The sequence below is a fragment of the Ascaphus truei genome, chromosome 22 (assembly GCF_040206685.1).
Source record: "Ascaphus truei isolate aAscTru1 chromosome 22, aAscTru1.hap1, whole genome shotgun sequence".
In the NCBI taxonomy this organism is placed as follows: Eukaryota; Metazoa; Chordata; class Amphibia; order Anura; family Ascaphidae; genus Ascaphus; species Ascaphus truei.
Window position 1 is genome coordinate 13347180 of NC_134504.1, and position 13937 is coordinate 13361116.

Below are 13937 nucleotides of genomic sequence, written 5' to 3' on the forward strand. Positions count from 1 at the left end.
CCCACATATCCCCCCGAGACCTCCACGTCGATCCCTGAGACCCCCACATCCCCACGTCCCGCCCTGAGACACCCACGTCCCGCCCTGAGACGCCCACGTCCCGCCCTGAGACGCCCACGTCCCGCCCTGGGACGCCCACGTCCCGCCCTGGGACGCCCACGTCCCGCCCTGGGACGCCCACGTCCCGCCCTGAGACGCTCACGTCCCGCCCTGAGACGCCCACGTCCCGCCCTGAGACGCCCACGTCCCGCCCTGAGACGCCCACGTCCCGCCCTGAGACCCCCACGTCCCGCCCTGAGACGCTCACGTCCCGCCCTGAGACGCCCACGTCCCGCCCTGAGACGCCCACGTCCCGCCCTGAGACGCCCACGTCCCGCCCTGAGACCCCCACGTCCCGCCCTGAGACCCCCACGTCCCGCCCTGAGACACCCACGTCCCGCCCTGAGACACCCACGTCCCGCCCTGAGACACCCACATCCCCCCCCCGAGACTCCCACATATCCCCCCCTCCTGAGACTCCCACATATCCCCCCGAGACCTCCACGTCGATCCCTGAGACCCCCACATCCCCACGTCCCGCCCTGAGACACCCACGTCCCGCCCTGAGACGCCCACGTCCCGCCCTGAGACGCCCACGTCCCGCCCTGGGACGCCCACGTCCCGCCCTGGGACGCCCACGTCCCGCCCTGGGACGCCCACGTCCCGCCCTGAGACGCTCACGTCCCGCCCTGAGACGCCCACGTCCCGCCCTGAGACGCCCACGTCCCGCCCTGAGACGCCCACGTCCCGCCCTGAGACCCCCACGTCCCGCCCTGAGACGCTCACGTCCCGCCCTGAGACGCCCACGTCCCGCCCTGAGACGCCCACGTCCCGCCCTGAGACGCCCACGTCCCGCCCTGAGACCCCCACGTCCCGCCCTGAGACCCCCACGTCCCGCCCTGAGACACCCACGTCCCGCCCTGAGACACCCACGTCCCGCCCTGAGACACCCACGTCCCGCCCTGAGACACCCACGTCCCGCCCTGAGACACCCACGTCCCGCCCTGAGACACCGCCCCCCTTGGAACAACACCACCCCCGCTATATATCCAGGATATTATTTCGGCCCTTACTGGAGTATTTTGTTTTCATTCTTGTTTTTCTCCCAAAATGATGTTTTTGGGGAACTGCCTGCTATTGTACTTCGCAGCATTTTGTCTTCTGCTCAAAAACTGTTTTACACGTGGCCCAAACCCAAGTCGAAAAAGATGATTAAATAAAACCAAAGTACGATCAAACGGGGGTTTAACCCTTTCGCTGCCAGAGAGGCCAGGAGCGCATTGCACCGGATTATATTGGTGTTATGGTGGGACTGCGGATCCCACACTACCTGCGGCCGGCTCAGGAAAACCTGGTGCGGATCTGGTGAACATGGCTGCCAGAATGGTCACCGCAGAATAATGCGCGGTTATGTAGCGATCAGCGCAGTGCCGTGCGCCGCACAATAATCAGACAACGACTCCCACACACGGAGCGCACTTATATGCAATCTCATTGCGCTGTTTGTCTATACAGATACTGCGTTGATTGTAAGCTCTTTGGAGCAAAGACTCCTCTCCCACACTGGCCTCATTATATCTTAATGCTGTCGGTATATCCAAATAAGGGATCTTAACGATCGTTACTAAACGTGTCACTAACCACCCAATCTCATGGACGTGTGACCCACGCCTGCTGGTGGCCTCCCCAGGAGCATTCTGGGATTTGTAGTCCTGCCGATCTGATAGAAAAAGGAAGAGCAGGGACTTCGGCCCCCCCCCCGAGAAGGCCAAGCAGGGGGGTGTGTAGGGACCCAGGACGGCATGAAGGGACATATCCCCCCTTACCGTTAGCGTTTGTGTCCCTGTCACAGACTGTGTGCTGATGTCACTGCCCTGCGGATCCCCGTGGCTGTGCGCCGTGGTGTACAATGTCAGCGCGTGCTCGGCCACGGACGTTTGGCCGGAGTAGTCCGGTGTGGGGAGCGGGTGCTGGGCGGCGTACTCTGCTGCTAGTCCATTCTGTGGGGGCGGCGGGTACTGTGCGGGGGGGTAGGGTTGCGCCATAGCGTCTGGCGGGGCGGAGGTGTCCTGGTTGCCCTGCGGAGAGAGAAGGGACACGTTACACGTGGAGCCGGTCGCCCCGAGGCATCGAAACGGACATGGTAACAAACGGGCGCGGAGAAATTCCCCCCGAGCAAAGTGGCGCGATCAGCTGACGCGCCGAGCCAAGAAGTATACCGACAGCCATATCAAAACGTCCCGTCTGCGTCATTTAAAGACACGCGTTTATCTGGCCACGTGCAAACCACGCAGCTCGTTTGCCACAGAGGATTTACGTCACCACAGACCCGGCGGCGGCGGAAAGAAAGATGGACGGATGCAGAGTTTTATGATAATATGCTCAGTGCTTAACGCCTACCCCCCACTCCCTCCCGCTCCCCCCCCCCCTAACACTGCACAGATCCCACGCGGGCGAGAAGTCACGTTAAAAACAGAGACGGGGTGAAAATGCCTTCCTGCGCGTCAGTGTAATGGCAAAAACACGCAGGCGCTGTACTACGAGACATCGCCCTGCACCAGCAGAACACATCCTGAGAGCCATTCCAAGGGCCTGCAGCACAATGCTCTGCGCGTTATTACACGGCGCTGCGCGTAATTACACGGCTCTGCGCGTTATTACATTGCTCTGCGCGTTATTACACGGCTCTGCGCGTTATTACACGGCTCTGCGCGTTATTACACGTCTCTGCGCTTTATTACACGGCTCTGCATGTTATTACACGGCTCTGCGCGTTATTACATTGCTCTGCGCGTTATTACACGGCTCTGCGCATTATTACACGGCTCTGCATGTTATTACACGGCTCTGCGTATTATTACACGTCTCTGTGTGCTATACACTGCTCTGCATGTTATTACAATGCACTCTGTTCCATATACTGCTCGGCGTGTTATTACACGGCTCTGCATGCTATACACGGCTCTGCATTGTTATTACACTGTTCTGCGTGTTATTATATTACCTGTGCCATGCATTTTGGGGCCCCTCCAGCAGCAGAGGGGTTAAGCGTTGTACATTCCCCTGAACGAAGCCAGCAGCTTTGCCGGAGGGGATCCCACTTTGCTGCAGGGAGCCAGGAGATCCGGGGGGCTGCATCGCCCCCATATCCCACCACCCCGTGTAAACCCCACAGCACAATGTCCCACCCTCCCAAACATCACCTCTCTGTAACACAAGTCCCCCGCACAGCTGCAGGGAGCCAGGAGATCCGGGGGGCTGCATCGCCCCCATATCCCACCACCCCGTGTAAACCCCACAGCACAATGTCCCACCCTCCCAAACAGCACCTCTCTGTAACACAAGTCCCCCGCACAGCTGCAGGGAGCCAGGAGATCCGGGGGGCTGCATCGCCCCCATATCCCACCACCCCGTGTAAACCCCACAGCACAATGTCCCACCCTCCCAAACAGCACCTCTCTGTAACACAAGTCCCCCGCGCAGCTGCAGGGAGCCAGGAGATCCGGGGGGCTGCATCGCCCCCATATCCCACCACCCCGTGTAAACCCCACAGCACAATGTCCCACCCTCCCAAACATCACCTCTCTGTAACACAAGTCCCCCGCGCAGCTGCAGGGAGCCAGGAGATCCGGGGGGCTGCATCGCCCCCATATCCCACCACCCCGTGTACACCCCACAGCACAATGTCCCACCCTCCCAAACAGCACCTCTCTGTAACACAAGTCCCCCGCACAGCTGCAGGGAGCCAGGAGATCCAGGGGCTGCATCGCCCCCATATCCCACCACCCCGTGTAAACCCCACAGCACAATGTCCCACCCTCCCAAACATCACCTCTCTGTAACACAAGTCCCCCGCACAGCTGCTGCAGCCCACAATTTGCCGCAGTTGTGTCACACTTGTATTTCTGCAAGTCCCGGCTACACGCGTGTCACACACACACACAGCTGCAGAACATGGGAGTCCCGCATCTGCAGTCCTCCCGGGACAGTGACAAATGGGCCGCATGCATCAGAGATACCTTTAACAGGTTTAATGCAATTAGCCCGGAAGTAATGAAGCACTGTGCCTCTAATAACCAGAGCTGGCAACCCCGTAATGAAGATCTGCACTCCTCGATTACCATCAAATACGGGCCCGCTAACTGGTTAATTAGGCGTCAAGAATCCGCCCTTTGCTTTTCCTGCAATCAGAGAACTCTGTCCTCAAGGGCCACCACCAGACCAGATTGCATGGATATCCCTGCTTCAGCACAGGTGGATCAATCCGTGGCTCAGTTGAAGACTGAGTCATGGATCGAGCCACCTGTGCTGAAGCAGGGACTGATTGTGCGGAAGCAGGGACTTATTGAGCCACCTGTGCTGAAGCAGGGACTGATTGAGCCACCTGTGCTGAAGCAGGGACTGATTGTGCGGAAGCAGGGACTTATTGAGCCACCTGTGCTGAAGCAGGGACTGATTGAGCCACCTGTGCTGAAGCAGGGACTGATTGAGCCACCCGTGCTGAAGCAGGGATATCCTGAAAGCCTGACCTGCTGGTGGCCCTTGAGGGCTGGAGTTGGCCACGCCTGTGCTAGTACAAGGTACACGCAGTGTCGCTGTGTAGCGCTGGCCTGTCCGCGGCTATGAGAGCAGAGCCCAGATGTAGGGAGGACTTGTCTGCGTGTCCACATCATGTTCTGTTACATTGCTGCAGAAACCTGCATTACATGCAGCACAATACCTGCACCTATATCATGCTGCAGAAACCTGCATTACATGCAGCACAATACCTGCACCTATATCATGCTGCAGAAACCTGCATTACATGCAGCACAATACCTGCACCTATATCATGCTGCAGAAACCTGCATTACATGCAGCACAATACCTGCACCTATATCATGCTGCAGAAACCTGCATTACATGCAGCACAATACCTGCACCTATATCATGCTGCAGAAACCTGCATTACATGCAGCACAATACCTGCACCTATATCATGCTGCAGAAACCTGCATTACATGCAGCACAATACCTGCACCTATATCATGCTGCAGAAACCTGCATTACATGCAGCACAATACCTGCACCTATATCATGCTGCAGAAACCTGCATTACATACAGCACAATACCTGCACCTATATCATGCTGCAGAAATCTGCATTACATGCAACACAATACCTGCACCTATATCATGCTGCAGAAACCTGCATTACATGCAGCACAATAACTGCACCTACATCATGCTGCAGTGTCTCTTTATTCCACTTATTCCCAATACATAGAGATTCTGTATAACAGGTTCAGGTCCCGCAGAGGAAATCCTGTGTGTTACTGCTTGCTCAGAGACACGGACAGGTAGGGACCCCCATTACTGATTGCATAGGGACACAGACAGGTAGGGACCCCCATTACTGCTTGCTCAGAGACACGGACAGGTAGGGACCCCTCATTACTGCTTGCTCAGAGACACGGACAGGTAGGGACCCCCATTACTGCTTGCTCAGGGACACAGACAGGTAGGGACCCCCATTACTGCTTGCTTAGGGACCCCCCGTTACTGCTTGCTTAGGGACACATGGACAGGTAGGGACCCCCATTACTGCTTGCTTAGGGACACAGACAGGTAGGGGTCCCCATTACTGCTTGCTCAGAGACACACGAACAGGTAGGGACCCACCATTACTGCTTGCTCAGAGACACGGAAAGGTAGGGACCCACCATTACTGCTTGCTTAGGGATACACGGACAGGTAGGGACCCCCATTACTGCTTGCTCAGAGACACACGGAAAGGTAGGGACCCCCATTACTGCTTGCTTAGAGACATGGACAGGTAGGGACCCCCATTACTGCTTGCTTAGGGATACACGGACAGGTAGGGACCCCCATTACTGCTTGCTCAGAGACACACGGAAAGGTAGGGACCCCCATTACTGCTTGCTTAGAGACATGGACAGGTAGGGACCCCCATTACTGCTTGCGTATGGACCCCCCATTACTGCTTGCTCAGAGACACACGAACAGGTAGGGACCCCCATTACTGCTTGCTCAGAGACACGGACAGGTAGGGACCCCCATTACTGCTTGCTTAGGGACACAGACAGGTAGGGGCCCCCATTACTGCTTGCTCAGAGACATGGACAGGTAGGGACCCCCCATTACTGCTTGCTCAGAGACACACGAACAGGTAGGGACCCCCACAAGACATCGCAGCCACTAACTACCCAGCTAACAGGACAGGGTGAAGCTTCTCAGATGACCCCACACACAGCCTCTGTATCCCCGCAGACGCTGGCACCGCCACTCCCGGTCTCACGCCTGTATTCTCTGTGTTTAAATGCAGCAGAAGGTAACACAATGCTGATTACACCAAAAGCAAAGGCGGCATATTACCGGTTCTGATAACCCCATGGCATGTCTTACTCCCACTCCCCCCTCGGGCCCCCGTACCTCCCAGGAAGGAACCTCTTTCCCTGCATGCACTGCTACACACTGCTCACACCACACACATCCCTGGGTAGTGTTTCCATCATTGTGTTTGATTTGTTCCTCCCGCAGTGGCTGTGATTTCTAGGACCCCCATTACAGATTGTAGGGACCCCCAGAGTCTAAGGGTAGCAAGCTTTATATACTTTGGCCAAAAATGGGCACTAAAACGGTCCATATTGATTATAACGTAATAGATTAATAATGATACGGTATTTAATCCTTAGTCCGCCATATTTGCGGTGTGTTGGCATTCTCCGGTTATCTCTCCGCGGGTGTTCCCGCTACACCTGTCCATCCTGACGGGGAACTCCTAGAAAGGATCTGGGGGTATAAGACATGGGCGGATTCCTCCCCAGGTTTGGAGCAGGACGTTACCTCCGTCCCTCCCCCCACGCTCCTTTGCCCTCCGTCCCTCCCCCCGCGCTCCTCTTTGCCCTCCGTCCCTCAACCCGTGCTCCTCTTTGCCCTCCGTCCCTCCCCCGCGCTCCTCTGTGCCCTCCGCCCCTCCCCCCGCGCTCCTCTTTGCCCTCCGTCCCTCCCCCCGCGCTCCTCTTTGCCCTCCGTCCCTCAACCCGTGCTCCTCTTTGCCCTCCGTCCCTCCCCCGCGCTCCTCTGTGCCCTCCGCCCCTCCCCCCGCGCTCCTCTTTGCCCTCCGTCCCTCCCCCCTCGCCCCTCTTTGCCCTCCCCCCTCGCCCCTCTTTGCCCTCCTCCCCCTACTCCCGCGCCCCTCTTTGCCCTCCCCCTCCTCTTTGTGGTCTCAGTTATTTCCCTGTGGAGCCGCACACGCAGCAATATGCAGATCGTACATTTCCCCAAAGTCTCTGTGGCTTCATTCTGTCATCCCCCCCTCCCAGTATCCCTCCTCCCCCCTCCCAGTATCCCTCCTCCCCCCCTCCCAGTATCCCTCCTCCCACCCCTCCCAGTATCCCTCCTCCTCCCAGTATCCCCCCTCCCCCTCCCCCTCCCAGTATACCTCTTCTCCCTCCACCCAGTATCCCTCTTCTCCCCCTCCTCCCAGTATCCCTCTCCCCCCTCCTCCCAGTATCCCTCCTCCCCCTCCCAGTATCCCTCCTCCCCCTCCCAGTATCCCCCCTCCCCCTCCCAGTATCCCCCCTCCCCCTCCCAGTATTCCTCTTCTCCCTCCACCCAGTATTCCTCTTCTCCCTCCTCCCAGTATCCCTCTTCTCCCCTCCTCCCAGTATCCCTCTCCCCCTCCTCCCAGCATCCCTCCTCCCCCTCCCAGTATCCCTCCTCCTCCCAGTATCCCCCCTCCCCCTCCCAGTATTCCTCTTCTCCCTCCACCCAGTATCCCTCTTCTCCCCCCTCCTCCCAGTATCCCTCTCCCTCCTCCTCCCAGTATCCCTCCTCCCCCTCCCAGTATCCCTCCTCCCCCTCCCAGTATTCCCCCTCCCAGTATCCCTCCTCCCCCTCCCAGTATCCCTCCTCCCCCTCCCAGTATCCCTCCTCCCCCTCCCAGTATCCCTCCTCCCCTCCCAGTATCCCTCCTCCCCCTCCCAGTATTCCCCCTCCCAGTATCCCTCCTCCCCCTCCCAGTATCCCTCCTCCCCCTTCCAGTATCCCTCCTCCCCCTTCCAGTATCCCTCCTCCCCTCCCAGTATCCCTCCTCCCCTTCCCAGTATCCCTCTACTCCCCCCTCCTCCCAGTACCCCTCTTCCCCCCCTCCCAGTATCCCTCCTCCCCCTCCCAGTATCCCTCCACCCCCTCCCAGTATCCCTCTTCTCCCCCCCCCCTCCCAGTATCCCTCTTCTCCCCCATCCTCCCAGTATCCCTCTTCCCCCCTCCCAGTATCCCTCTCCCCCCCTCCCAGTATCCCTCTCTCCCCTCCCCCTCCCAGTATCCCTCTCTCCCCTCCCCCTCCCAGTATCCCTCTTCTCCCCCTCCTCCCAGTATCCCTCTCCCCCCTCCTCCCAGTATTCCTCTCTCCCCTCCTCCTCCCAGTATCCCTCTCTCACCTCAGTCTCTCCCCCCTCCTCCCAGTATCCCTCCCCCCATCCCGCACCTCCCCCCCATCCCGCACCTCCCCCCCCCATCCCGCACCTCCCCCCCCATCCCGCACCTTCCCCGCCCATCCCGCACCTCCCCCCCATCCCGCACCTCCCCCCCCCATCCCGCACCTCCCCCCCCATCCCGCACCTCCCCCCCATCCCGCACCTCCCCCCCCATCCCGCACCTCCCCCCCCCCCCATCCCGCACCTCCCCCCCCATCCCGCACCTCCCCCCCCATCCCGCACCTCCCCCCCCCCCCATCCCACACCTCCCCCCCCCCCCCCATCCCACACCTCCCCCCCCATCCCGCACCTCCCCCTAATTCCCTGCACTCCAGCGATAAGACTGCATCACAGAGCTCGGTAAGATGGGCTGCAGTTTGTACGAGGTCACAAGTGATGTCACCTGCAGACGTAGGCTGCTCTTGGCAGGAGCGCGGGACAAAACACGCTAAGTAAGCGGCCCGTACTCGTACTGCGCGGATTGCTGCAGGAGCTGCGCGGATTGCTGCAGGAGCTGCGCGGATTGCTGCAGGAGCTGTGCGGATTGCTGCAGGAGCTGCGCGGATTGCTGCAGGAGCTGCAGGGCTGACCTGTAAATGGCCCGAGTGCTGTGGGGATTATATATCAACGGGCGAACAGCGGTCTCCATGTCATAAAACTGACGCTAAGAGGTGCGTCTTCTCGGGGGGGGGGGGGTATTCTGCACGGACTGTGCGCCTCAGATGCATCTGCATCTCCTATCTCCTCATACAGATCGGGGGCTCTCAACTCCAGTCCTCAAAACCCCCCAACAGGTCTGGTTTTCAGGATATCCCTGCTTCAGCACAGGTCGCACAATCAGTGCCTGCCTCAGCACAGGTGGCTCAATCAGTGGCTCAATCTTCGACTGGGCCACCTGTGCTGAAGCAGGGGTATCCTTAAAACCTGACCTGTTGAAGGGACTGGAGGACGGGAGTGGAGCCCCTCCTGGATTATCCAAAGATGGATCCCACTCACCTCTGCTGATTACATCAGAATCCCCGGGTACAGGTGACACAGGAGGGAGCAGGGACCCCTTTTCTTGGACCAACACGCAGTTGATATGTTACACGCTTTCCAACCTCCCGGGGTCCTCCATCGGGAAGCGAGAAACGTGTGAATCCGCCTGTTTCCCCTTTAACATGAAGACGGCGCAGACAGAAGTGCGCGGCACATGTGGGAGACCCCCATGGGCGCTCGCTATCTATAAGGGTACATGTATAGGTGCCACATTTTTATGGTCACAGGTTGCCGTACACGCGATGTCCCCGCTCCGCGTACAATGCCATCTGTACACATCCCGTCCCCCGCGCCGCCAGCCACGCGGCCGGAGAGGCGCGCTACGTTAAATAGAATCATTCCTGGATATCTTCATTCCGACGCAACAAACTGAAGGTGCGCAGAAAAGCGAGACGGGAACGCGCGCGCCGGGAATTACCTCCGAGGTCTCCGCTGGAAGTAACCCCCCTTATCTGCCACAGGATAGTAACCCCCTTATCTGCCACAGGACAGTGACCCCCCTTATCTGTCACAGGACAGTAACCCCCCCTTATCTGCCACAGGACAGTAACCCCCCCCCTTATCTGTCACAGGACAGTAACCCCCCTTATCTGCCACAGGACAGTAACCCCCCTTATCTGCCACAGGACAGTAACCCCCCTTATCTGCCACAGGATAGTAACCCCCTTATCTGTCACAGGACAGTAACCCCCCTTATCTGCCACAGGACAGTAACCCCCCTTATCTGCCACAGGACAGTAACCCCCCCCCCTTATCTGCCACAGGACAGTAACCCCCCTTATCTGCCACAGGACAGTAACCCCCCCCCCTTATCTGCCACAGGACAGTAACCCCCCCCTTATCTGCCACAGGATAGTAACCCCCTTATCTGCCACAGGAGAGTAAACCCCCCCCTTATCTGCCACAGGACAGCAACCCCCCTTATCTGTCACAGGACAGTAACCCCCCCTTATTTGCCACAGGACAGTAACCCCCCTTATCTGCCACAGGACAGTAACCCCCCCCCCCTTATCTGCCACAGGACAGTAACCCCCCCCCCTTATCTGCCACAGGACAGTAACCCCCCCTTATCTGCCACAGGACAGTACCCCCCCCCCTTATCTGCCAAAGGACAGTAACCCCCCCTTATCTGCCACAGGACAGTAACCCCCCCCCCCTTATCTGCCACAGGACAGTAACCCCTCTTATCTGCCACAGGACAGTAACCCCCCCCTTATCTGCCACAGGACAGTAACCCCCCCCCCTTATCTGCCACAGGACAGTAACCCCCCCCTTATCTGCCACAGGACAGTAACCCCCCCCCTTATCTGCCACAGGACAGTAACCCCCCCCCTTATCTGCCACAGGACAGTAACCCCCCCTTATCTGTTACAGGATAGTAACCCCCCCTTATCTGCCACAGCACAGTGCGGAGGTTTCTCTGCGGCTATGATAACGTGCCATTTCCTGCTATACCTTGTATTAGGGTCACAGTCGCTGGTCAAAAGGCTGACCTTTCACCTCTGGGGCTTCCGTGTCCTGAGCAGCAGGTTATCTGTTCAGGAGTCACGCACGCTCTCCCGATGCGTTCTGCGCTGTGTTTGAAGCCCTTTGCTGGCAATGCAGAGGTTACTTTAGCGTCTTGATTTATAAATAGATGCAGCAATGTTCAGCGTCGCTCGCGTGTTCATGTAACTAACCCTAATAACAGGCCAGAGTATATTTATGCAGCTGATGTAGCCGCATTGCTCTTGGAGAAGTATATAGATTCAGGAGACGTTGGGATATATTTTAATAAACCAATGGGCGAGCTTCTCATAGATACAATAGCATTTGCAGAGATTTCCCAACCTCACAGGTCTCTTCCTGTACAGAACTTTCCCAAACCTCACAGGTCTCTACTTCACATGTACAGAGCTTCCCCAACCTCACAGGTCTCTACTTCACATGTGCAGAGCTTCCCCAACCTCACAGGTCTCTTCTTCACATGTACAGAGCTTCCCCAACCTCACAGGTCTCTTCTTCACATGTACAGAGCTTCCCCAACCTCACAGGTCTCTTCTTCACATGTACAGAGCTTCCCAAACCTCACAGGTCTCTTCTTCACATGGGAAATATCGCCGATGCAGACCTAAATTTGATGGTGTAACCCAAACCCCCAATTGTTAAATGACTTTCTCCCTTGTAATGCACTGCGGGCCCATCCGTGAAGATACAGTAACTGCTTATAACGGGTGTCAAAGAACAGAAATCTCTGTGCTTCCCCCCGATGCGAGAATCCGTATCATTATTCCTGCATCTATAACCACACAATCCGCAGACACAGAGTATCTGTGTATAACACACACACACACACACACACACACACAGTCTGTGCACATTTAATTTAGTGCTGTAAGTGCCAATAAAAAGCAGTAGTACTGCGCTGGAATTAAGAGGAGCCATTGAACACAAGTTCCTGTAGGCAATGATTTACAAAGTTTTAAGATGCTGCACAAGAACAGAAAAGTTGAGGTTTTTACTTTAATCAGAAGTAGAAGTTGAGGTTTCGTGAACATCGCACTTCAACCTCTGCCCAACCTGTCACTCAAAAGCTCAGGAACCACAGGGGGAGGGGGAGAGGAGGGGGCAGATCGCCCCACAGTCTGCTGTCCTTAACCCCCCCCCCCCCCCCGTATCGAATCTGTGCATTCTCCCTGTACTAGTAACACTAATGCACTGTGCACACAGCCAGGGCTACCTCCCGATTCCATAACAAATGAAATGAGTAGGGCCCTCTCGCAGGACAACTGACCGACCCCAAATCCCTGCATTAAACCTGGCTCCGGCTGCCGCCCGCTGCCATATTACCGCTGGGCTGTTTTATTCATGTCGGGAAATGGCAAGTCCCGGTTTTATTTACCCAACGGAATTAAAGGGACAGTACGGCGCAGGGCGGGAGACCTGCCAGCGAGGTGGCTGTGGCAATAACCCTTTCACTGCCAAAAGGGACTTGCCTGGCATCGCTCAGCACGTTCCCGGCAGTGAATGGGGTTAATGTAAGCGGTTTGCTCGTCGCCTTTAAAAGTGACGCGATGTCTGCCGATTGGGGCGGACGCGGGGGCGCCTCGCAAGGTGAAGGCGATGTCCCGTGATTACCGGTTTAACATGGCAAGTTTTGTAGTTGTGTAGAAGACTCGCAGAGGGGGCAGGGGAATTGTTACACCCGGGGACGGGACCTCAACATGATTAGGATCAAATTTCGGGGTCAAAAGATTGGAAACTCAGTAATGTGACAGAACAGGAGCGCAGAGCAGAAAGGGTGGAGGAGAGAGTGTGACACACAAACGGACACTTGTGACACACAAAAACAAACATATGTACAGGTAGTCCTCGCTATCCAACGTTTCACTTTACAACGAATGGCACCTCCAACGCTTTACAATGTATCCCTATGGGCGGTTTTTCGACGCCGGAATGCGTTACCCGACGCCGGAATGGGTTATCCGATGCACACCGCCACTGATTAACATGGGACTCGCTTTACAACAGTCTCCGTATCCAATGCTACTTCCAGAACGGATTCCGCTGGATAACCGAGGACTGCCTGTATACACACACACACACACACACACACACACACACACACACACACACACACACACACACACGTGTGTAACCCTGATTTTGGACTAGTATTGATTTTAAGGGTTTAATGGCCCCAACGGGTTAACTGTTTGGGCTCATGCAGGGAAACGTCCCTCTCCCCTGATATGGTATAGGTCTAGAAGTTAGGTCCCCTGGGAGTGACAGTTGGAGGAGCCTCACTGTTAGTAATGTTGATTTGTCACTGTTTGTTGTTTTAGAGTTAGGGAAAGTGACCAACCCAGATAGCGTCCGTAGCCGCGGGGGTCACGATGAACCCCCTTTGATCAGATACGAGGTCGCCTATGCCCAAAAGGAGTTCCCCAGATAGGAACTTTAGGGCATAGTTGCATTGGCCCAAATGGAAGGTTCATAGCCAACGCGGACCCAGTCTGCCCAGAGGTGGCCGTCAGCGCACAGTACCAGGGTACTGATCCAGAGGAAATAGAATGTCAGCCAATGCCCGCACGGGCCTCACTAGTAATGGGACATGTCGGACCCAATACCGAAGAGGAACGATTCCCCGAACTCGAAGAGTAACAAGTCTCAGTACCTCGTTAGCGTATTTAGATGAGGGAACCCAGGGAAGAGGCAAATAGCACAAACACCGATTCTATCAGAAATATGACTAGAGTGAAGTGGGAAGAGCGTTATCACCGGCGGGTAATAAAGCTCGTGTTTGTAATATAAAAGTTCCTATTGCCCTCATTATCCCATCAGTATACCCACAGCCAACCTGCACCCACCCAGCACCCTGACCAGGTCTGAGAGACTGAGC

The 13937-nt window shown here is 56.8% G+C and overlaps 1 protein-coding gene across 1 annotated transcript in view; it reads right to left on the reverse strand.

Annotated features, from left to right (window-relative positions):
* RBFOX3 (RNA binding fox-1 homolog 3) overlaps positions 1–13937 on the reverse strand; it is a 234589-nt gene that overhangs the window by 52187 nt on the left and 168465 nt on the right. The window contains exon 3 of the mRNA XM_075579759.1: positions 1866–2117. Within this exon, the coding sequence (XP_075435874.1) occupies positions 1866–2117 (252 nt within the window). The remainder of the gene's footprint in view (positions 1–1865; positions 2118–13937) is intronic.